A 26,055-nucleotide genomic window follows, 5' to 3' on the forward strand; every position below is an offset into this window, starting at 1 on the left:
CCGTTAGCATTTTGCCATCTTCTCCACACAGTGGCCATGCTATTTCCTTCTTCCTTTTGCTATGGACACTTCAAGCGTTCCCGAAAATGTCCCCCTCTGAGATGCATCTGGAACAGGATGGGGATGCTTGGCAGCGGCAGCAATGTTATCGCTGTGCAATAAAATGCGTTCCCTGCTGCCTCCTGTCCTCAGAATGTTCCATTTTTGTTCCAGGGCCAATGCAGTAAAGTTCATAATACTATATGCTCTCCAAGTACTTGGCTTTAAGGCAGAAATACCTCTTTCAAAGGATTTTGCTACTTCATTTTTGCTTCTACCAAAGTCTTTAGAATTTTGGCAGATATTCAAAAATTTGGTTAATGAGAAGTAAACAAGCTAACTAGTGTAAATTGTCCATTTGCTCCCAAGTTGGATTTTTTGCATCAAGTAGAGAATTAGACTAGATGACCTAAAGGGCCCTTCCATCTCCACGATTTCATGTGCGTAACTATAAAGCCCCTATGTTACATATACACTAAAAACATGGCTGCCAGGCACCCAGAAGGTTCCTGTGGACCAGGTCTGAGGAGAAAGTGGAAGCCATGCACCGCTAGGCCTGGAGAGGGACGGCACCTCTTTATATAAATAATTTCCCCTCTGACTTGACAAACAACTATGATGTTAAGGAATATTGTTTAATTTATTGGTTGTATAATAGTATAGTATAAAGTAAGGAGCTGTTGGGAGGGGGAGAGAATGGAATGTTGGAGTGAATTCTGATTGGGGGAATGCTTGAAGAGAGAAAGCTGGTGATAGACAGTTGGTAAATGGAGGTTAGCCAATTGGGGTTTTAGTTTTAGGTAGGGATAGTCCCCAGGAGGAGCTATGAAAGATTTATGATTTAAGAGTCAGTCAGGTTTAGGAACAGATGAGCTGTTTTTAAGGATCTGAGTTACCTAGAAAAGACGGTGAGAGAAAGTGTGAGGTTTTGTAAAAAAAAAAAAAAAAAGTAATAATTATTCTGTCTTTTCGCGTTTAATGTCTGCAAATAAAGAATTGTTTTTGTTTTTATACACTTTTGGCTTCTGAGAGTGCTAACTATATGAAAGGTTAGATTTAGTCTGGTGGCAGCATTGAATACTGAAGAGTCGTGTCCACTGGGCATTTAGATGGTCCCCACAGTGGGGAAAGGAGGAGGTCCTTACATTTTGTCAGAGGTAGGGATCAGGAAAAGCCTTTGTAACCCAAATATTAAACAGGCCCGTTACCCTTACTCTGGCTAATTGCAGTAGGCACCATGAAAGTCTTCACATTTTCTGGGTCAAGGAGTAGAATTTGGCCACCATGGTGGGACTTCCAGATGGGAATCCCCACTGCTGGTTGGGTAAGTGTTGGAAAGTCTCCACATGTGGTAGTAGTTGCAAGACTGCCTGAGGGGAGAATCTCACACCCACAAGCTGAAGAAATGTGTTATAGGACATGAGGCAGGTTTGCATATTAATTTGATCTAACTAGCTGTTTTTTGACCTCCTGCTAATTGTGTTATGCTTCCACTGTGCTGCTAGAAATGCCAGTTTCTTTTCTCCACATTACTTTTGAGGATAACTGACAGACCTGTGAAGTCTAAATGTAGCTCATAAACTGGAGACGCCCCCTTTCTGAGCATACTTTGGGCCAGAGCAAAAATTACTTTAAAGACATTGCTGTCTGGATCAGGCCATTAGTGTAGCATGGAGGTATGTGAGCTTTAAATAGGTGGGGTTAAAGCTCCCATGCACTAGGGTCCTGAGCAGTTCAGAACCTTGTGCTTAATCTAGGAAAACAGAAATAAATATTTAGTGTTTTTCTATATATTCAACCAATGAAAATATGACTTTTTTAAAATAATGAATTTAATAATTCTGAATAAGTATTTGACTTGAGATGTTGTCAGGATCTTAATTTTTAAAATGAAAGAATCTTGAATAAACGAAACAGATTTGTCTTTTTATAAAATCTATTGTATTAATAAATGATACATTTAAGTATTGTAAAATACATTGTGCAAACATTTTTGCTATTAGAGATGCTGTATAATATCTGTGACTTATGGGTTTATGTTCCAAAATCAACACTAAATTCTCTTTTCTGACAGGTATCGTTTATTTCTCTTCCTTATCTCCATAGTAATGTGCTTTGTTGTGACCAAGTCCTTGCTGCTGACCTGCTGTTTACCCATCTTTCTAATGGGCATGAGGTACTACTTCAGTAGAAAAGTTATTCTCAACTATCTCAAGTGTGCACTGAATACAGACATGTCTGATATTGAGCAATATTACATGAAATCACCAGGTGAGTAATCAGTCCATGGATGCATTGATCACCAAACTCTTTTAATAATTAAAAATGTTTCCATATGTCATTTTAACCAAAGAGTTTTTAAACTCCTAAGAATGCAGTTCATGTATTGTAAACAATCTAAATTGAACTCTGAAACAATAGATATATTTCTTCTGATTTTAATTTTGGAACTTGGGTTCATATAGATGTGTCACAGCCTAGAAGAAACAGTAGTCTCCTTGGGTTGTATTTTCTTATCACTATGGTAACAGTCAATTCAGTATTATAGCACTTTAAGTTTCTCCATTAATATTATTTTTAAATCTCATACTGTAATTAAATGCATTGCACAACTCATTGTGTGAAGAAAGGGAGAAACTTGGTACAGAAATGTACAAAAGTGATGCTCTGCTTCAGAATGTTAGTTACTTTGTGCATTATCCATTCCAATATATGTACATATTTTAAAAATACATTGATTTAGGAATATTTATCCATTTATGACATTTTTAAAAAACAACAATCCTGCGGTAATTTAGAAAGATTTGTGCAGCGAGTATGCAATTCTTGTTAACTAAGCGGGCAAAGTATTTTTTTTCTTTAAAAAAAATTCAAAAAATTATCAGGAATTTCTGAGTTCTTGGTTTTTAAAAATATTAGAACTTACAACTTGTAAAGCTAAAGAACTCTTTAAAATCTTTGTGTGCAATCTATACGCATATATATCCCTATATATGCCCCATTATATTGTATTCGCTAATCAGATTGAGTATTTCAAGGAATTCTCAGAACATATTTTTCTATGTAATATTTTTCTTATGTAAAGCCATGTATGGGTCGTAATTGTCCATCAGCTTGAAATCTATTGCACAAGTGAATTATGGATCAGAATGCAATAAAATTAATCGATTTTGTTTAATTTGTGACTACCTATTAAAGTATATTCAGTCTTGTGGGAGGCATATACACCATAAAAATGGTGTGGGTCAACAAGATTATATGGCCACTATTTTTTTTTCAGTTGTCATTTCTGGGAAACACGAATTAGTCTTTTCTGTAATTAATATGTTTGACTGTTTGATTAGCATAGATGCATTAAAGGAAGGAATAGGGGATTTACTATCAGGAGGGTCTGCAAGATTCTTGAAAGTAGTCTCCCTGTCTCCATTGGTTTGCAGTGGAAAAAATGTTCACTTTGACATTCCTATAACATTCTTATGGTCCTGGGCAGGATATCTCAGAATTGTAGGGTATTTTTGGCCTTCTATTTTCAAGTGTAAAGAGAGAAGACTGCCTTCACAGGGGGCAATCTAAACTTGAAGGCCTCTTTTCAGTCTCCATGGAAACCTCTGTGACTCTTACCTTTTCAACAGCAGAAGAGCCAGGAAAGGCAAAAAGGTGGTAGATTGTGAATGCTCTGTGGTGTGCATGCTGCCATAAGTGGGCAAGCTATGCCAGCCCTGGAAGTGTAGTATGGTTCATTCCTCCCATTGACATCAGATGGATGGAAACAATCAAAGGAAGAAAGAACAATATTCAGTTTACCTCCATTCTGATGGCAAGGGTTTGGATTCTTCAGAAGCATCCAGCCTCTGTTTAAAAGCCACCACACTCTGATGGAGTGTGTTCCACTGTTGAACAGCTCTTACTGTCAGGAAGTTCCTCCTCATATTTAGGTGGAATCCCCCCCCCCCCGTAGTTTGAATTCATTGTTGTATGTCTGCGCTGAGGATGGAGCAAGCACAAAACAAGCTTGCTCCATCCTCAATGTGACATCCCTTAAAATATTTAAACAGGGCTGTCACATCACCTCTTTTCTTGTGCTGTTAATAGCTTCCCCTCTTTTTTGATTTTCAGTATCTGATTCCTATTCCTTTTATTCCTAAGTTTATAAGCCAACCATCTCCCCACTTTATTAGCATACTCAAAATTCTGTAGTTTGGTTTTCTTTAATTTTTCACCTATTTCCTTGGTCTCTAGCGAATCTAATTGTTTCTTTAATAGCTGAATTCTCATTTTTATTTCTGTATTATTTAAGTCATTCTTTAATTTGTCTTCCTCTTTCATAAGAGAGTTTATCCTATTAATGTTTTCCTCCTGCTTTTTTTTTCCTTATAGTCTTCTGTTGAATAAAGTAACTCCTAAAAACAGCTTTAGCTGTGTCCCAAACTATATCCGTGCTAACCCCATTATTCATGTTTTCTTTGAAATAGTTCTTGATCATTATTTTAGCATTTTTAACCATTTCTGGGTCATCTAATAAATCTTCTTGTAATCTCCAATTCCATCTATTTCCTCTTTCCTTCATATTTACTTTCAGCATATTGTGGTCAGAAATAGACCTAGGAATATTTCCATATTGATTAATTCACCTGCTAGCGATTTAGAGACCAATATCCTGTCTATTCTAGCTAGAGACTTATGCCTAGGTGAGGCAAAAGTATATTCCCTTTTCATATTATATAGGTGTCTCCAAATATCTATTAATTTTAGATTATTAATCAAGTCCCAAAAAGATTTAGATAACTTTCCTTGTTTTTCTTTGTTTTGTTTTGTGCCAATTCTATCAAATTTTGGTTCCCACACTCCATTAAAATCACCTAATAATATCAGATTCTCATAGTGTAATACTGAAATTTTATTAAAGAGTTTTGAATAAAATTTACTTTTGTTTTTCAGCGGACTGTATATTCCTACAACCAAGATTTCCTTACTTTCTTTTTTAATTTCTGCTCCAACATAGCAGCCATCTTTGTCATTTCAATTCCCATTGATTTTTAACATATAGGATTACTCCTCTTTTTCTTTTGCGGGCAGATGATAGAAATTCTTTACCAAGATCCTCCCTAATAATAAATTTTCTGTCTCTATTACTGTAATAATATGCAATTCCTGAATACATACTACATCAACTTTCTGTTTGGTTATTAAATTAAATACCTTACTTCTTTTTGTTGGTGAGTTCAAGCCCTTGATAACATTTTCATTATATAATTTGTCTTGCTAAGTTAGCCTAAATTAATAAAGAAGAGAAAAGAATTTTTTTAGAACTATCCAATAAAGCTTGGAACAATGATATTTCACCTTCAAGTTACAATACTTCTATAGAATCAAATTATTACCCCACTATCCCAAACAAAGCTTTGTTTATTACAGTATTCAAAAGTCTTATTCTCCACCAGTAGCTCCTTCTCCTTCTCCTGTCTGATCAGTTTTCTCCAGCCTTTCTTCTTCAAGTCTTTTCGATTCTAGTCTGGTCATCATTCTGGAAATCTTCTACCATATCTTTCATTGTTGGGGCTGCCCTCTTTATTCTTCTCAATGTCTTTTCTATGTTTGGCCCAGAAATCCCTTGCTTTTATCAGGGAGTCCAATTTGTGTTTCTTTTGTTTCCAGGTCACAGAGATGCCTTCTGTTTCCTCCCATCTAAAGGGTATTCCATAGACTTTTAATTGATCAGTTAGAAAATAGTAATTGTGTCTTGCTCTTAGCGATCTAGGAGAGACATCTTTAAAGATCTGAATTTTTCTTCCATCAATGATCAAATACTTAACATAGCTGTTTTGTATGATAAAATCCCTGGTTTGTCTCTGGTCACATTGAATCATTGTATCCCTGGGCAGATGGTTAAATATTGCCGATCTGTTGGAGAGATGAAAGATTATATGTATCTCCCACGGGAAGAGCTGAGCGGATTCTTGGATGAAATCTGCTAGAATCGGAATTAGCAATTTATATAAGTCCTCATTTTCAGTTTCTGGGATTCCTCTTAATTTTAATGAAGTCTCTCTCATTTTGTTTTCCATTTTTATTATATAGGCTTTATCTTCCTCTCTTTCTTTCATCAATTTCTCAATTTTATTTTCAGTATCTTTTTGGTCCAATTCCAGTTTTTCCACTTTTGCTGTTATTTCTCTGAGATCTTTAACTAAGATTTCCAGATTTTGATTGATGCATTTTAGTTCTGCTGTTATTTCTCCTTTTATCTCATCCTTCATCTCATTCTTAATCCTTTCATTGTTCATTCTGATATCTTCCCAAATTTTGGCAAATTGAGCCATCAGGACTTCATTTTGCTCCATGTTTTTCCCTGGAGTTTCACCTGAGGGGGGCCTTTGTGTCTGACTAGGGAGTAATTGCTGTTGTGTCACCTTTTTTCCTGCAGCCGTAGTATTATGATAAAAGTACAGTATTTTGCCTTGCTTATCCACCAGGTGGCTCCCTTTTACCACTTTTTCATGGAGTGTTTCTTAAAAACTCTTCTAGACAAAACAGTGGCCTGTTACAGACTGCCAAAATAAAGCTGCTTCGGGTCTCTTTGGAGGTATGCTATTTAAATGATGCATGGGTCCTAAGAGTCCGGAGGTCGCGCCAAAGCCACACTCCATTCCTAAGCACCGGAGTGCAGCTTTGGTGCAGCTTCTGGATACTTAGGACGCATGCATCATATAAACAACATACCTCCAAAGAGACCCAAAGCAGCTTTATTTTGGCAGTCTGTAAGTCTTATCTGTCTCAATAGTAAAGTAGCAGCATGTCAGCTCAGCATTTTCAAGGTCGCTGTTTCTTTTGTACTTTATATGTTAAACACAGTCCCAGATATACAGGAAACCAAATAACCAAAAGAAAAAAGGGAGAAATAAAAGAGCCACAAATGCCGATACAAATGTTTCAGAGTAAACCTCTGGTAAGTTCAATAGTTTTCTGTGAATATAACTTTCGTCAGTTCATTCCCTTGTACATAAACAGTCTCAATACATCAGATTTTACCTCAGGTTTAAAGAACTGTCTGTAAAAAGGAGGGAACAAGCTGCGTGGTGATACACTTACAGTTCAATCTCTTGGTATTTCTCTTTGTTTGGGGAGTAGCGAAGAGAGGCCCGGTAGATGGCTTTCTTATGAGGGTGATTAGAGATTGGTTCTTCTGTGATCTTCTTTAATTTCCAGCTTTAAATCACCCAGAAAGCGGAGGAGCTGGCCAGTAGCTCGCTGCAGATATTTGCAGTAGCTATGCCAAAACGTGGCTGATGGATTGCCCTCGCAGGCACCGATTCTATCCTGGACCTCCCGGTCCTCCTTTCTTCTTAATGTTTATCACCAAAGAGCAGTTTATAGGGGTCGTTCATTCGGGAAAAAGGGCCCCCAAAGCTTTCCCCTTTATCGGGGGGAATTTTCTTGTCTCCCCACAGCTGGAGTAGTAGGAGAGTTGCTGTGGAAGGTGACTGCTGCTTGGGAGCTCTCCTAAACAGCAGCCATTGCCGGTCAGTGTCCGCTGGAAGTTCCCTTGGGCCAGCATGTTCTTGAGAGGTCATGATGACCTTAAGGAACACTAGGTAACATTTCCAGGAGAAAAAGAGGAAAGACCTGAGGCATGTGGATGATCCAGGCAATAATAAAACCAAGTGCAGGAATTGCTTCTTCGTTCCAGCGGCATCCTTGCTGCTGGTGTCACCTGGTACAGTGGGTGAGGCTTCAGAGGCAGAAGGGGCTGGGCTTTGGCAATACTTCTATTAATGCTGGCTAAAATTGAATACAGTGCGCCCACATGAGACTTGCAGCTTTCAGCATACACTAAAAGTCGTGCGGGGAGAAGGGGCAGCATGTCCTACAGGGAACAATGGGGTGTGCGCACTTGGCATGCGTGCATTGCCGCGCTGCCACATCACCACGTGCATGAGCCACATTCATTTACTCAAGCATAGGCAGAATTCACTTTATGCAGGGGAGTCTGGAACGTAATAGATTCGTAAACCTGGAAGAGACCACAAGGGCCATCCAGTCTGACCTCTGGCCATGCACGAAGACACAACTGCAAAAATGAAGACCCAAACAATTACTGCCCAGTCAGACTGGATGAGGGCATCTTCAATACAATATCCCTTAAACATGGCTGTCATGTCACCTCTTAACCTTCTTTTCTTCAGGCTAAAAATACCTAGTTCCCTAAGGTGTTCATCATAGGGCATGGTTTCCAGACTTTTCATCATTTTGGTCACCCTCCTCAGGACACCCTCCAGCTTATCAATATCTCTCTTGAATTGTAATGCTCAGAACTAGACACATTATTCCAGTTGAAGTCTGACCTAAGCAGAACAGAGTGGTTATGTCCCTCAGTCTAGATACTATGATCCTATTGATGTAGTTTTAAAAATTGTATTGTTGTCAAGCCAGGTGTCCCCCATCATACATCTGTGCGTTTCATTTTTTCTCCCTGCTAAAATTTGTTTTGTTGTTTCTGGCCCAGCTCCCTAATTTATTAAGGTTATTTTGAATTCTGATACTGCCATCTGATATATTAGCTATTCTTTCTATTTTGGTATCATCTGAAAACTTGATAAGCATGTCCTCTATTCCACCATTGAGGGCTGCATCTGCACTATAGACATTATCCAGTTTGACACCACTTTAACTGCCATGCCTCAGTGCTCTGGAATTCTGGGATTTGTAGTTTTATTAGAAATTTAGCTGTCTCTGTCAGAGTTCTGGTGCCACAACAGACTGCAAATCCCAGAATTCAATAGTGTGGCCAACCTGGATTATTTATACAGTTGGGATACAGTTTAGTCATTGATACAGATGTTGAATACCACTGAGCCCAGGACAGACCCTGTGGTATTCCACTAGTCATTTCCCTGCAGGATGAAGAGGAACCATTGGTGAGCACCCTTTGGTGCTACAACGAACCAACTACAAATCCCTCTGTTGCCTTCTCTGGCCCACATTTTATTTGCAAGGCTGTCTTGAAATCAAGATACACTACATTCACAGCATTCCGTCATCTACCAAACTCATAACTTTAATAAAAAAAAAGAGAGATAAGATTAGTCTAGCATGACTTGTTTTCGAGGAATCCATGCTGACTTATAGTAATCACACATTCATTTCTAAGCACTAACAGACTGTCTATAGTTTTTTGTGAGTTTTTCAGGCTATGAGGACATGTTCTAGAAGAGTTTTTTCCTGACATTTCATCAGCAGCTGTGGCTGACATCTTCAGAGACTGTCTGTTTAATGATCTGCTCTAGACTCTTTCTTGGTATTGATATCAGGCTGATTGGGCAATAATTGTTTGGACCCTCGTTTCCCTCACTTTAGAAGATGGGGACAACATCTACCCTCCGCTAGTCTGCTGGGATGTTGTTAAAATGCTTTTGATGTTGTGCAGTGTGTGTAGGGTTGCCATATGTCAGGACCTCCAAACCAGGACAAATGTAGGACAACATTTTCAGATGTAGGACACATTTTTTTAACATGGAGGACACATGAAAAAATTTGATGATTTTAAAATAATGTTAATATAAATGCATGTTTCTTAGACATTATCAAAATGGAGGACATTTTGGCATTATTCCTAGACAGATGGCAGAAATGTACTTCCCTTTCTGGCCAAACCACCCTCCTCCATTCCAAAACACATACAACAGCACACTTGGGCATTTCACATGGATTTACTTAACATGGCTATCATTGTTAAAACAAGGCAGACCTGTTAGCATTAAAAGCACCAAAAATACACAAAAAAGACACTTTTTGGGAGGGGGGACCTTTGAAAATGAGCACCCACCTCCTCCTCCTCCTCCTCTTCTTCCTCTTACTTCTTCCCCCTCCTCTTCTTCATCCTCCTCCTCCGTCTCTTCTTCCTCCTCCCTTGGCGCCATGTGCCAAGAAAGGGCGCTTTTCCCTCCCCCTGGCTGGCCCAGAGTCTCACGCCTCCTTCTCCTCCTCTTCCGAGGCTCCACCTCCCTCTTGAGGCTGGCCAGTGGCAGGCTGGGGCTGGAAACAGCCCTGCCCTGCCCTTCTGCTATTGACCAGCAAGCCTGAAGGGGACGAGCACTCCCTATATGGCTTTGTATGCACGCGCGCAAGCGGGGCAAGCACGAGCTGGTGCTGGCCACAGCACCGGGGAAGTGCTCTGGGCGGCATGGCCGCACGAAGAAGAAGGAGGAAGAGGAGGTAGATGGGCCGCGTGCCGTGCATACGCAATAAAAGGAGGAAGAGGGCAGGCTGCATAGCTGCGCAGAAGAGGAGGTAGGGAGGAGGAGGTGGGTGGCTGCTGCAGGAGCGCGCAGAGGCGGAGGAGGAGGAGCGCCACCCAGCCCGCAGCGAAGGCAAAATCCGGGCCCCAACCCCTGAATTGGCGGAACCAGACCGGGACTAGGCTGGTTCCGCCAAAACTCTAGCAAAGGCTCCGTGAGGCCTACTAGGCCTTGCCTCTCCCTCCGGTGTCACAAAGGACCCAGCCACCCTCCTGAGTGACTTCTCAGACTGGTGGCATTCTACAGGACTTTGCAGCACTTGCTGACTATCCTTTTGATGCCACTTCCTGTTTAAATGCCTAATCAGTATGGCTCAGAGTAACCCTTTAATGCCTGGGTACTATTAAAACCCACTTTGTACATTTTCCTTGTGACTCTATATCCCAACAGATGTCTCTTGTTTTCCAAGGAGGTGAATAGCATTCTCTTTTTGTGTTGAAACATTACACTGCTGGATCATATTCAACTTATGATCAACAATAATCCCAAGGTCCTGTTCACATGCCGTATGTTGAGCCATGTTGTCCTCATCCTATTTGCCTTTGGTTTTTGTGCCCTAAATGTAGAATTTTAATTTGTCTCTACTGAATTTCGTTTAATTAATTTCTGCTCAGTGGCAAGTGATATGATATAGGAAAGTTAAAATGAATATAGAATTTAAAAATCATATACTTAGGAGATTGCTGTTATGAATATGGATTAAATATAAGAATTATCCCAAAATTCCAGGTTGGCTTTCCCAACAAGAGGCTTTTTGCAAATGTGAATTAAGAGAAGGAATTAAAGAAAGAATTGTAGGGGCTGGAAAATTAGGGCAAATCAGAAATTAGAAAGCTTTTGCTTTCTAATTACAATGGCTAGCCTATTACCAATTTAGAGATAGGGTAAAGGAAGATATGAAGAACTGGCAATATGAAGCTGAAAAGTCAGAACTTGAAAAACTGCCATGCACATATGATTGATAAAACGAATAAGCTACTACTCAGATTTGATACCAAAAAAGAACAGGTTAAAGAGTAATGATTAGCTAGGCAAAAATGCCTGCGCTATAACTCAAATAAGCCAATGGGTAGATAATTGGACAAAGGGAATAAAATTTACGTGGCTGTCATACTTCGGTCCACATCGTGAGAAGGCATGATTCATTAGAAAAGACAATGATGCTGGTAAAGGTAAAGGTAGAGGACCCCAGAAAGAGAGGAAAACTGCATGCCAGATGGATAGACTCAATCAGGGAGACCATGGGCCTGAGCTGAGGATAATGGGGCATGACAACATCTCATTCTCAGGGTCACCATGAGTTGAGGTTCTTTAGTGCTGCCTTGCTGCAGCAGAGAAACAACTTCTGTCCACTGCCATTCCTACCTTGCAGGGCTTTCTCCCTTCTGCAGCAGTCATCATATTGTTGCTCATAGGCACAGATTGCATTCTCTCCTAGAGAGAGGGACATCAGGGATCTTGCTTTCAGAACTATTATTACTCTCCATGCCTGACCCAGGTGGAGTATTACAGGAAGCTCCCACTTACTTGACAGGTTAGCTAATATGTTCCCTGTTACTTGATCGTTATTTCTATTTATACATTTGATTGGAAACCATTTCCAATTTTCTATTAACAACCTTTTCTCTAAATTTAGCTACAGAGGACCAATTATTTCCTGTTCATTTTTTTCTGTCCTAGTACCTTAAAGTTGAAAATTAGAACCATACTCCAAACTATTACAGTTGGCTCTTCTTATACACGGATTTTTATACACGGATTCAAGCATCCACGGTTTGAAAATGTTCCAAAAAAGTATTAATTTCAAATATCAAACCTTGATTTTTTCATTTTTTATAAGGGACACCATTGCTATGTCATTATATTTAATGGGACTTGAGCATCCACAGATTTTGTTATCCACAGGGCATCTTGGAACCAAACCCCAGCATATAACAAAGGTCCACTGTAATTTGCTTTTCAATCATTATCCATTTTTCTCTCTCCACATTTGAGATAATATTCTTGACAATTGCATTGCATTAAAGTATGTTTCAAGAAAGGGAGCCTGCCCCCCTACATCCTCCTTTTCTCTGATTACCATGCAATAACCCACTAGCAATTATTGACTTCTTTTTCCCTGGTATCCATCTAGGAACTGATCTGTCTCAGCTCCTTATCAATTTTATGTGTATAGTTTCAGGAATTGTTTGAAACAGATAATGTAGATAATAGCATCATCTTAAACATTCTAATTCTTGTTAAGTACTTAATGCATCTGAGGAATTAGACTGAAGTCTATGAAAGCTCATGCTGCCAATTCCTTTCTTTCATTTAATCTCAAAGGTGCTACAAGATCTCTCTACGTACTGATTCTACAGACTAAAATGGCTATATCTTTGAATTCTTGTTAACATTGTCTACTTCTTTGTAGATCATTTAGAAATTTGGTAATTAATTTTTCCCCATACTTGATTATATAATATTATTTATATATCATATATATTCTGTTATTCATATTTCTCTTTAAATTTGCCCCTGGGATAGCTCACATTTTAACCCCTAATTTCATGTTTGAACTAGTGTGAATACAATTTTTGTGTTTTTCCCATTTAGTGTTCAAAAGCATTATGTTGGTTGTGTATATTAAATGTAAGGCCAGAAGTCCTTTCAAATTTTGGTAATATTTCTGTTAATTTACTAATAGGCTAGTAAGATTCTTGTGGCATTATTAAGGTATCACTGGTGAATAGATTTATTCACAATTCCTGTTTTCCTACTTTGTACCCTATTATTCATTTCTAATTTCTAATGTCATTGGTGACTGGCTCAATTGCCATTGTCAATAATAAAGGGGATAATGGGCAACCCTGTTTCATTCCATTTTTTAACTTAATGTATCTCATCCCCCCCCCCCCATGTCCCACATTATCCTTATATGGTTCTTTGACTCTTTCACTAAAATGAGATCCTAATCCATATTTCTTACATATATTATATAAGTAGTAGTGATTAACCAAGTCAAAAGCCTTAATGCTACTTTATTTTTATTTTGCTTTGTCTGATGTTGGACATTTAAAATACTCTTAATTGGCTACTCAGTCCCTCTTCCTTTTATGAAACCATACTGATCTTCATTTATTGAATTTGGTAAAACAAAATCTGATCTGTTGACTAAAATTTCAGTTAAAAATGTGTAGGCTTGATTACATAATGTTATAGGGTGATAGAATTCTGGATTTGCTGGTTCTTTATTGGGTTTTAATATTAAATTAATTTCTGACAACGTCCAGGTTTTAGGGATTTCTTTTGTCTCAAATATTTCATTAAATATTCTTGTCATATGACCACTTAATTTCTTGTTAATGTCCTATAAAATAGTTGTGAGCCTTTTAAGGCCTTCTATCACTTTTGCTTTTCTTCATTTAGCCAATTACTTTGAAATTCTGTTATTTTTTTCTGGATATTTATTTTTATTTTATCTCCCATGTCCCTTTCCTCGCATAAATTGTCATAAAATTGGCCAGTACTTTTCTTATTTTTCCTTCCTCCTTTATAACTTACCCACTTTTCTCCATAATTTATCTATACATCTTTTACCTATCTTTTTTAAAAATCTCTAGCAAACTCTTCATACTTTTTATATCCCACACTTGAAATTCATTCTTTATATATAGCTGGTTCCTAGTGATCCCGCCCTCCCCACATGTAGATCTAAAAGTTCTTTTTGTACCTTTTCCCATTCTGCTTTTACTTTCAAATTCATGTGATTTTGGTACTCATTTTGTAACTTTGCCAAACTCTTTTATCTTTTAAAAATATTTCTTCTTCTTTATACCAATGTCAATATTCAAACATTTCCCTCTTTTCTCTGCTTTGAAGGCATCTCATACAGTCTACTTCTTTATATTCCTTGTATCATTTATTTCAAAATAAGAATTAATCTACTTAATCACTTCTTTTATATTTTTTTCTTTTAAAATTACTATTGGATCAACAATCCATTTTTATATGTCTGGCACCAGGTATCTTAATGTTTTTTCTTCATGACCTCTGTTTCTTTCACAGATGGTTATCTTGCATCTGTGCAGAGCCACTTCTGAGCATTCTACAAATGTCCTAAATAGAGGTTTGGGAGTTGTCCCACCCACCTACACTAGCACTATATAAGGGGCTTCCTGCCAAAACTGCTGGTTCCTTTTCGTCCACCACTGCAGCAGCTTTAATAGAAACAATGTTGCTTTGGTTTCCAGAACTTGTTTCCAGGAGTTATCACTGGCTTGCTTTGGTGGTGTTGACTGTTGGGGGCTCTCTTACTATTGCTGGGTTCTTTTAAGAAATGTGTTGAATGCAGCAGAAAGATTCCCAGCTCAGATGGGCACTTGAAGTGTCTTCAGTGTTTGCACAAGTCCCATATTGTCATCCTGTGTGTGCATTGTGCTGCTTTCACACAGCAGCCTAGATGGAATAGAGAGTATCATCTCAAGGCTCTTCTATGTGAGCAGGTCTTGGATGTGCAAGAACCTTCTCGGAAGCCTTCAACGTCAAAGAGAGATGACAATTCTAGGAATTGACCCATCAACATCAAGGATGGCCACCGTGGAAAAGGCAGCCTTGGTTCTGGTGGACATTGCACCTTCTTAGAGGAAGGCCAAGAATATTGTAATGGATGTCATTGGCCAAGAAATCCAGGGATGGTGATGAGGTACCCGATTGGCCTTTGATCTTGACTGGGTCTGTTGGTGAGAAGTTCCAGAGGCACAAGCACAAGAATTAGTTAGAAGAGCACTCTTCACCTAAGGCTTCTTCTTTGGCTCTGATTGCTAACACTGTGGCTGGAGTTCAACCATTGACCCTGATCCAAGACATTACATTGGATAAAATTTTTCAGGACACCCTGGTGTCCCTGCTGCCTGCCTCTTCACAATGTTGTATGGTTGTTACAGAGACAATCTTGGTCCAGGGCAAGGGAACAGAAGACCACTCAGAAGGGGAGTTCTACCAATCCTCTGTGGTCAGAGTGACATTCTCCATCTCCAGTTCCAACTTTGGTTTGAGAGAAACCTGTTTTGGTGATTCCTTCTCCACATTAACACTGTTCCAAGTCCCATTCTGGTTCTACAGACTGAGCTTCTGTTTTTCTGAGATATAACTGACATGGATGTTATAATCATTTCCCGGTGCTGGTTTATTCTCATCACTGGAGATACTATGTTTATCGATCTCCCTCTGAGGAGTCTTACTTTTCAGATAGTAGCTATTTTTTACTGGATAGCACGTCTGCTCAGTATAGGCCACATTGTAGGTCTGACCAATTCAAGTGTCGACATTATCCTGAGCGTTCTTAATCTATAGTCTTGATCATGATGCAACGAGGCCATTCATTTCTGGATCGGAATGCTACTAAGAGCTCTACCAAGACAGCACAACATTCCACTTGGCATGGGGAAACGAAGGAAATCTCTGTGAAGGTTGGAGAGAAACCTGCTTCTTCTGTTGCAGTCACCAGACAGACCATCCAGATCCCTTCTTCTACCTCTGCCTTTGGATCAGAATCGGATTTACACTCGGATGTGGTTGTTACCAATAAATCACCTCTGGTTGAGCTGGTTTCTACAGATCCATTATGCATGATGGATGATCATAGAATCATAGAGTTGGAAGAGACCGCAAGGACCATCCAGTCCAACCCCCTGCCATGCAGGAAATCTAAATCAAAGCATCCCCGACAGATGGCCATCCAGCCTCTGTTTAAAAACCTCCAAGGAGGGAGATTCCACTACACTCTGAGGGAGTTTGTTCCACTGTCGAACAGTCCTTACTGTCAGGATGTTCCTCCTAATGTTGAGGTGGAATCTCTTTTACTGGAGCTTGCATCCATTGTTCCGGGTCCTGTTCTCTGGAGCAGCAGAAAACAAGCTTGCTCCCTCCTCAATATGACATCTCTTCAAATATTTAAACAGGGCTATCATATCACCTCTTAACCTTTTCTCCAGGCTAAACATCCCCAGCTCCCTAAGCCGTTCCTCATAGGACATGGTTTCCAGACACTTCACCATTTTGGTTGCCCTCCTTTGGACACGCTCCAATTTCTCAACATCCTTTTTGAATTGTGGTGCCCAGAACTGGACACAATATTCCAGGTGGGGCCTGACCAGAGCAGAATAGAGTGGGACTATTACTTTCCTTGATCTAAACACTATACTGCTATTGATGCAGCCTAAAATCTCATTGGCCTTATTAGCTACCTCATCACACTGTTGACTCATGTTCAATTTGTGGTCTACTTGGACTCCCAGATCCTTTCACACGTAGTCTCATTCAGCCAGGTGTCACCCATCCTCTCATTGTTCATTTCATTTTTCCGCCCTAAGTGCAGTACCTTACATTTCTCTGTGTTGAAATTCATTTTGTTAGCTTTGGCCCAGCTTTCTAATCTATTAAGGTCATTCTGAAGTTTGATCCTGTCCTCAGGGGTATTAGCTAATCCTCCTAATTTGGTATCGTCTGCAGATTTGATAAGTTTGCCCCCAATTCTGTCATCCAAATCATTGGCGGGTTACAGACCGCCGCCGCCGGTTAGTCCGCGGGGGAGCCAGAGCCTCGACACGGTGCGGCTCCCGTGCAGACCGAAAAAGAAGCTCCAAAATGGAGCTTCTTTTAGAGTCGCGTTTGCGACGTAGCGAGGCGCCAGGGGCGCACTCGCTACGTCACAAAGGACGCGACGCGTACGGACGCTCAGCGTCCGATACGCAAAGATGGCGCCGGCCATGTAGAAGGGCTGGCGCCATCTTGTACGGACGGAATCCGTATTAGGCCCAGGGGCGTCTAGAAGAGACGCCCTTTTTTTAAAATGGGACGTCCTCTGGACGTCCCAAATGCCGGTTTGTAACCGGCCATTGATAAAGATGTTGAACAGCACTGGGTCCAGGATAGAACCCTGTGGGACCCCACTGGTCACTTCTCTCCAGGATGAAAAAGAGCTATAATTGAGCACCCTTTGGGTTCAACCAGTCAACCAGTTACAAATCCATGTAACAGTTATGTTGTCTAGCACACATTTCACTAGCTTGTTTGCAAGAATGTCATGGAGAACCCTGTCAAAAGCCTTACTGAAATCAAGGTATACTATATCCACAGCATTCCCTTCATCTAACAAGCTGGTCATTTTATCACAAAAAGAGATTAGATTTGTCTGGCATGACTTCTTTCTCTGAAACCCGTGTTGACTTTTTGTGATTATGGCATTGCTCTCTGTTTAATGTCAAGGTCTTCATTGAACAGATGCTTCGGATGGCTAAATTCCTGAACCTCAAGGTCCAGCAGGAGCAGGCCTCCATTGAGGGTCCTGTACTCAAGATGGCCCAGTCACAAGCTACTACCCCTAAAGACTTGCCAGTGCTTCCGTACCTTGCTTAAATGATTGGGAGGTTGTGGTCAATACTGTCTTCCATCCCAATGACATTGAGCAAACTGGAGACTTTGTACAAGGTGGATGATTCAACCCTTGCTCCTCTGGATCAGTGTCCAAAAGGAAGGAGGGAAGGAAAAGGAGGGAAAGAAATATGTGCTATGAGTGGTAAGGTTAAAATGGTAAAAATTTGAATTGCTTTGTGCTTTTATTATACTGTGTTACTAAAATGGATTTAGTTCTGACAACATTGTTATGATGTGAACCACTTAAGTTTCTGAATAAAGCATTCTGCCTTTGCTGAAACTTGTGTTTCTGAACTGAGGTTCACCAGTACACTACATGTTAGCCAGTACATGACACTCCTGATCCGATTTTTCAGGCTCTTAGTAAAAATGTTCCTGCCCACTGTGGTGAGATGCAACACATCCCTTCCAAGAATTCCATGTTCATGAAACCATGGTCCAAGAAGCCAATTTTTTCCCAGTGACATCATCTGTGGCACCAGATTTTCATCTCAACAGTTCTTCTCTTCCTTCCTGGAAGGAAAAACGAAATGACAACCTATGCATCCAGGTCCTTCATATTCCCCAGAAGGAAGCAGTATTGGTCAGTGAGATTTAAAAGTTCTGTCAGCCTCTCTGTTACATCACAGATTTTTGCCCCGGGGAGACAGCACACCTCCTAAGTCATTTTGTCAGGCTCGCAACTGACGGCTTCTAGTTCCCCTCATCAGAGAGCCTCCTACCAATACCACACGTCTCCTATGAAGATTGGCAGAGACCATTTCCTGTGCTGAACCTTCCATGGTCACTTGCACCTTCTCTGAAGACTGGCAATGTTGATCTTGTTGCTGTTCTGCATCATCACTGATAAGGGAGAGAGCTTTGCATTGCTTCTGTAGCTCCAAACTCACAGAACTATCCCTGGCCCTTCTACTTCTATGTGTCACATTCATCCAAATGTCTACCTCCTGTGTTTGGGAACTGACCTCCTCCTCAGAGAGATCCCCTGTGTGTTGCTCATTTAGGACAATTTGCTCTGCTGTGTCCAAGAAAATCTCATGCACCCACATATGCTGATGAGTGAATAACCAGGTCTCATGTTGCTGGGCCTTCTCTTCCAACAGGGCAACCAACTTGCACTAGGTGCAGGTGTTGCTATTCACATCCTCTGGCAAGAACATAAGCATACTTCAGATGTTTTAGGTGACATCAGCAGCTCCCTCACATTCCATATTTAGCTGTCTTTAGATACTAAAAGTGATCTCTTGGCCTCCTCCCTAAAACTGCCCTGCTGAACACCCATGCAAAATCCCTGTCGGCCTTGCCTATTAGTAGAAGTCTTACTGATATGTCTATAAGGCACACTGTTACACATCAGAAACTGAGCTTGAGAGACTGTGGTAGCAGTTATATAGAGCTACTGGTTGCTAACTCCACTCTCAAGCAAGTCAGTTATTCAGCAGAAGCCCCTCCCATGCCATAAAAGAAAACCAGTCAGTGTCAAGGGTGACACCCGACACCCCCCAATACAACTCACCTTCTGCATTAGCCTCAAAAATTAACTTCAAAAGACTGGGGCAGCAGTTATATAGAACTACTGGCTGCTAGCTCCACCCCAAGCAGGTCAATTACAGTGGATCCTTGTTATACGCTGGGGTTTGGTTCCAATATCCCCCGTGTATAACAAAATCCGTGTATGCTCAAGTCCCATTAAGTATAATGACATAGCAAAATGGTGTCCCTAATAAAAAATGGAACATCAAGGTAAATTTATACTTTTTTGGAACATTTTCAAACCGTGTATGCTTAAATCCGTGTATAAAAAATCCGTGTATAAGAAGGGCCAACTGTACTCAGCAAAAACCTCACTCCTTAGACTATGTGATCAGGGAGAGCACATGAACAAAAACAAAACATCTCACTCTCCCTTCCCAAGGGCCTTATACTTTCCCACACAGTGCCAAGCAATCCCAGGCGACTGAACAACTTTGTAATGGCATCAAAAGTGTTGGTGTCACCTGGTGCTGGGAGGCATCTGGGTGACTGGGCAAGCGAGGCAGCAGGAGGGGATGGAAGGGCCATGAGCTCACCCCCTTCTTTTCCTGTGACTGGCTCCCTCAGCCAAGAGATCCACAGCAGTGGAAGGTTGAGAAGATGATAGCAGGAGTTGTGGTTGTAGGGAAAGAAGGTGAAAGAATGGGGATGGCTCTCCCCCCCCCCCCACACACACACATAGGGAAGTGGGAGAATGCTAACAACACATCATAAAATGAAACTTTGTTGGGGTGGGGGGTGGCATCTAAGGAAAGAGCCAGCATGCCATACTGGTTTGAGGCTTGGGCTCTGGAGACCATGGTTCAATTCCCCACTTGGCCATGGAAACCCACTGGGTGACCTTAAGTGAGTCACACACTCTGAGCCCCAGAAAACCCTAGAATAGGATTGCTTTAGGGTTGCCATAAGTTGAAAATGAACTGAAGACACGCAGCAGCAACAACATCTATGGAAAAAGGATAATAATGCTACATCAAGCAAGTAATAAGCAAGTAAGCAAGCTTGTCTTCTGCTGCTCCAGAGAATAGGACATGGAACAATGGATTCAAACTACAGGAAAAGAGATTCCACTTCAACATTAGGAAGAACCTCCTGACAGTAAGAGCTGTTCAGCAGTGAAACATGCTCCATTGGAGTGTGGTTTTGGAGATTTTTAAACAGAGTCTGGATGGCCAAATTTCAACTTTCAGATTTAAGTAATAATTTATTTTTTTTGTTGTGGTGCTGTGCCTTCATATTGTCAGAAACATGAGGTTCCTAATTTGTTTTTGTTTTCGAGCCCTAAATAATGACATATCATCAGTAAATATGGCCCACCTCATTATTCACCCCTAACTCCAGAGAATTTTTTACATCTAAGGTTTAGTAGATATACATGATTTTTTCTTCTTCTGAGTGTTTTGCGTTCAGTCCACAGCTTTTGATCTTTAACAAAATGTGTTGGAAAGGAGGATATCTTATGTGCCTTTAAATAATTTCTGACTTATGGTACCTTAAGGTGTACCTATCATAAGGTTTTCTTAGCAAGATTTGTTTAGAGGAGATTTGCTTTTGCCTTCCCCTGAGGCTGAGAGCATGTGACTTGACCAAGATCCAGTGGGTTTCATAGCTAAGCTGGAAATGAAACCCTGGTCCAAACTCAATCCACTATAAGACAGCCATTTGTCTGGCTTATTTAGACATTCAACCTTTCTGGTGTGTTTCGTGTCATTTTTTTTTCTTAATTTACTCTGACATCATCATTGTTAACTGGTTTTGTAGGAGTTTTATCTGATTTTAATCTTCTTATTAGTAGCTGCTTTAATTAAATTTTGTTCTTTAGATTTTGATCAAAGATCTTGTTCATCCTCTGTTTTCTCTTATGTCACCTTAGAGCAGGGGTCGGCAAACCCTGGCCCGCGGGCTGGATGCGGCCCGCAGAGGCCTTTCCGCCGGCCCCTGCCTTCCCCAGCCGCTGCCAATTGCGGCTCTTCCCGGCTCCCGGGGCCGCCATTTTTTCAAAATGGCAGCGAAGTCTCGCGTGACCTTCCCTGAGGTTGCGCGAGACTTCGCCGCCATTTTGGAAAACAAAATGGTGGCGCCCTAGAGGCGAAGTCTCGTGTGACCACAAGAAAGGGCGCGCGAGACTTCGCTGAGGCCTGCTGCGGCAGCAGGAGCCCTCAAACAGGGCTTCGACGGCAGCAGCGGGCCTCTGGGAGGCCCGATGCTGTCGCAGTGGCCCTCCAGCAGGGCTCCGCTGGCGGCAGCAGGCCTCTGGGAGGCCCGCTGCCTTCGCTGGGGCCCTCCAGGGGGGCTCTGGCGGTGGCAGTGGGCGACGGCAAAAGGGCCAGCAAAGAGGAGGAGGTCTCCAGCGCTGGCGCCCCCCGGTTTTCTCTTATGTCACCATAGAGCAGGGGGTGGCGGCCCGCGGGCTGGATGCGGCCAGCGGAGGCCTTTCCGCCTGTCCCTGCTTCCCCGGCCGTCGCCGATTGTGGCTCTTCCCGGCTCCCGGGGGCCGCCATTTTGTTTTCCAAAATGGCGGTGAAGTCTCGCGCGACCTTCCCTGAGGTTGCGTGAGACTTTGCCGCCATTTTGGAAAACAAAATGGCAGCGGCCTAGAGGCAAAGTCTCGCGCGACCAGAAGAAAGGTTGCGTGAGAGAGACTTCGCCGAGGCCCGCTGCGGCTGCCAGAGCCCTCGAACAGGGCTCCAACAGCAGCAGCGGGCCTCTGGGAGGCCTGCTGCCGTCGCTGGGGCCCTCCAGGGGGGCTCTGGCAGCGGCAGCAGGCGACGGCAAAAGGGCTGGCAAAGAGGAGGAGGCCTCCAGCGCTGGCGCTCCCGCTGGCTTTTTTGCTGGCCTCTGACGGGGCCTGGGGCCCTGTCAGGGGCCGGCAAAAAGGGGGAGGCCTCCTGCGCTGGCGGCCCCTGCTGGCTCTTACCCGGCCTCTGACAGGGCCTGGGGCCTCATCAGGGGCCGGCAAAGAAGAGGAGGCCTGGACCCTGGGGGGTGGAGGCTCCGCCCCGGAGGGTGGAAGCTCCACCCTCGGCATGCAGCCCCCCAGTTGTCTGAGGGACAGCAACCCGGCCCCCGGCTCAAAAAGGTTGCCTACCACCCCTACCATAGAGCATTCATTTCCTCCAATCACTGCTTTATTAGCATCCTATATAGTAAAATTATTTTAAGTCTTTATCTAGATTTAACTCAAAGGATTACTTAAGTTTTAATTTACACTCCTTTATCACTTCCTGTCCAGGTAATAATACATCATTTAACCACCAATTATAAGTTTGAGATCTCCCTTTTAATCTGAAAATTGTTTGGCCAAAATTTCTGCTTTTCCTAATAATTTTGTTAGATTTCTAGAAATCCAAATCATGTCAGTTCTTGATGATGCGTATTACAAATACATATGAGTATAGGTAAAAAGATAAAATCTTTCTTATCACTATCTTTGATTTTCCGGGTGTCCACTAATTGTAATTATTCTACAATGTAAAAAAAATTCCTACTCTAATTGCCCTTGAATCTTTAAAACATTTTCCCCTTCTGAATACTTGTCATTTTGTCCCCCAAAGGCACCAATTTACGTAGCATTCAAATATTCATGTGCAATATTATATTTTAAATTTCTTATAAAATTTAAATTTTTCACTTACTGCCTTTAGTGTAATGAACTTCTAATATATAATCTCTAAAATTGTTTTTAACACATTGGATGATGATATCTCTGGGAAGATTCCTTTTCCTTGCAAAAGACAAACTGACTCAATACACACAGTCAGTCTCACTGTCCAATTGGTCCTCCTCCCAATTAAAACATTTATATAATTCTTTCATAGAATCACAAAGTTGGAAGAGACCACAAGGGCCATCCAGTTCAACCCCCTGCCAAAGCATCCTGGACAGTTGACCATATAGCCTCTGTTTAAAAACCTCCAAAGAAGGAGACTCCACCACTCTCTGACGGAGTGTGTTCCACTGTTGAACAGCTCTTACCATCAGGCTGTTCCACCTTTTGGTTGCCCTCCTCTGGACGTACCCCAGCTTGTTCCTTACCAAAGCAGAGTAGAGTGACACTATTACTTCCCTTGGTCTAGATATTGTACTTCTATTGATGCATCCTAGAATCACATTGGCTTTTTTAGCTGCTGCATCACACTTTTGACTCATGTTCAACTTGTTTAGTTTTTGTAACCATTGCAGAAGGAAATAATAGAGGCCTACAGAAATCAATAATAAATAATAATAAATAAAACTTTTATTTTTATCCTGCTTTTCTGTAACTAGACAATCAAAGCGGCTCACAACATATTAAAATATCCACATTTACAGCATTGTATCCCAAATTCCCCCCTTAAAACAGGATTAAACAAATTACAATTAAAATATCTATTAAAAACACAATTAAAAAACACAATAAAAATATAACAAGGACAGAGTGGTTGGCTAATACATGATATGGGGGCAGTCATTCTGTGGCTGGGCACTTTAATCAGGAAAGGCCTGCCGGAAGAGATCCGTCTCGACACCTTATTTAAAGCTGTCTAAGCTGGCAATTTGACAGATCTTGTCTGGCAGACTGTTCCATAGTTTGGGAGCAATTGCAGAGAAGGCCCTCTGGGAGGTAGCAGTTAGTCTGGTTTTTAAAGGCTGCAATAGATTCCTCCCAGAGGATCTGAGGGTGCGGGGCGGATTATATGGAAGCAGGCGATCCCTCAAATAGGTTGGACACAAGCCATGTAGGGCTTTAAAGGTTATAACCAACACCTTGTACTGTGCCCGAAAACTAATAGGCAGCCAGTGAAGAGATTTTAGGATGGGTGTTATTCGGTCACTCCTAGTTTTTCCAGCAAGCAGCCTGGCTGCCATATTTTGCACTAGTTGAAGTTTCCGGACTAGGCACAAGGGTAGTCCCATATAGAGCGCGTTACAGAAATCAAGTCATGAGGTTACCAGTGAATGTACAACAGTTTCTAGGTCCTTTACTTCCAGGAAAGGGCGCAGCTGGCGTATCGGCCGGAGCTGATAGCAGGCGCTCCTGATCGTTGCATTCATTTGGTTCGTCATGTGAAGCGATGGATCTACGAGCACCCCCAGACTGCGAACACAGTCCTTTGTGGAGAGCGTGACCCCATCTAGGACTGGAGGTTGCAACCCTATACCTGGTTTGGGGGCCCCTACTGTAAGTACCTCCATTTTGTCTGGATTCAGCCTGAGTTGGTTTTTCCTCATGCAGCCCATTACCGCTTCAAGACACTGATTGAGGGGAGAAATGCCATCTGTTGTCGTAGCTGCTGATCGGGACATGGAGAAATATATTTGGGTGTCATCCGCATACTGATAACACCCTGCTCCATGTCTGCGAATGATTTCTCCCAGCGGCTTCATATAAATGTTGAATAGCATCGGGGACAGTATGGCGCCTTGAGGGACGCCACATTTAAGCTCCGTTTTTGAGGAGCAACTCTCCCCAAGCATCACCCTCTGGAATCTACCCAAAAGGAAGGACCGGAACCACTGGAGTGCAGTGCCACCGATTTCTAACTCTCCCAGGCGTTCCAAGAGGATGTCATGATCTATTGTGTCGAAGGCCGCTGAGAGGTCTAGGAGCACCAACAGGGTCACGCTTCCTCTGTGAATGCCTAGACGAAGATCGTCAGCCAGAGCAACCATGGCAGTCTCCACCCCATATCCTGTCCTGAAGCCAGTTTGAAATGGGTCTAGATCGGTTTCATCCAAGATGACTTGGAGTTGAAGGGCAACAGCCCTCTCGATCACCTTGCTCAAAAATGGCAGATGGGATACAGGTCTGTAGTTCTTCATATCCAGGGAGTCCAGGGAAGGTTTTTTCAGGAGCGGTCTAACAACCGCCTCCTTTAAGCAAGTTGGAACACAACCTTCCCTAAGGGATGCATTGATGACATCTCTAAGAAATGCCATCAATCATCACCCCCCTGGATGGCCAGCCATGATCAAGGGGACATGTCATCTTCTTCACATTTCCAAGGATCTTGTCCACGTCATCGGTACTCACAAACTCAAACCGACCCAGTTTAACTTCAATAACGGGTTTACTGGACACCTCATCAGTCGATTCTGCTGCAATCCCGGCATCCAGGTCGGCTCTTATCTGAGAGATTTTATCTGCGAAGTAATTGTTAAAAGCATCACAGCAGGCCGTTGTCGGGTTAAGTAAAGGGTTCTGCACAAGTGGAACCTGTGTCAGTTCCCTTGCCACCCTAAACAGCTCTGCTGGACGGGACTCCGCAGATGCAATACGTGCAGAGGAGAAAGATCTCTGCGCTGCCTGTATCGCCTCTCTATAGGAACGAAGAAATTTCCCATGAAGAGTTCTGTCAGATAAGAGTCGAGTGTCACGCCAGTCACGCTCTAGTCATTGTCCAGCCCGTTTCATTTTCCTCAGGTCTTCCGTATACCATGATTTACGATTAGGAGTGGGTTGGAAAGGATGATTGGGAGCAATTGTGTTGATGGCCTTGGCGATATCGGTGTTCCAGGTATTAACCAAAGCTTCGACAGAATCATCGGTATTACCAACCAAGGAACCCTCTAAGGCTTTCTGGAATCCAATTGGTTCCATTAACCTTCGAGGGCGGACCATTCTAATGGGTCCTCCACCCCCGACAGGGCAGACTGTGGCTCTTAGTTCAGCCTTGACCAGGAAATGATCCCCAACTCATTCCTTTACCAAATTTCCAGCAAAAGCTAATAATTATACAAGCCCTCTATCTGAAGCTGTTCTAAACTGTGTAGTTAACATGTTTAAAATATA

General features: G+C 41.9%; 1 protein-coding gene across 4 annotated transcripts in view; it reads left to right on the plus strand.

The window, feature by feature from the left end:
* Positions 1-26,055, plus strand: part of NAT8L (N-acetyltransferase 8 like) — a 110,863-nt gene that overhangs the window by 52,922 nt on the left and 31,886 nt on the right. For all 4 annotated transcript variants that reach the window (XM_042458571.1, XM_042458573.1, XM_042458574.1 and 1 more), the window contains exon 2: positions 2,146-2,310. In XM_042458571.1, the coding sequence (XP_042314505.1) occupies positions 2,146-2,310 (165 nt within the window). The remainder of the gene's footprint in view (positions 1-2,145; positions 2,311-26,055) is intronic.

This window comes from Sceloporus undulatus, chromosome 3 (genome assembly GCF_019175285.1).
Source record: "Sceloporus undulatus isolate JIND9_A2432 ecotype Alabama chromosome 3, SceUnd_v1.1, whole genome shotgun sequence".
Lineage (NCBI taxonomy): Eukaryota > Metazoa > Chordata > Lepidosauria > Squamata > Phrynosomatidae > Sceloporus > Sceloporus undulatus.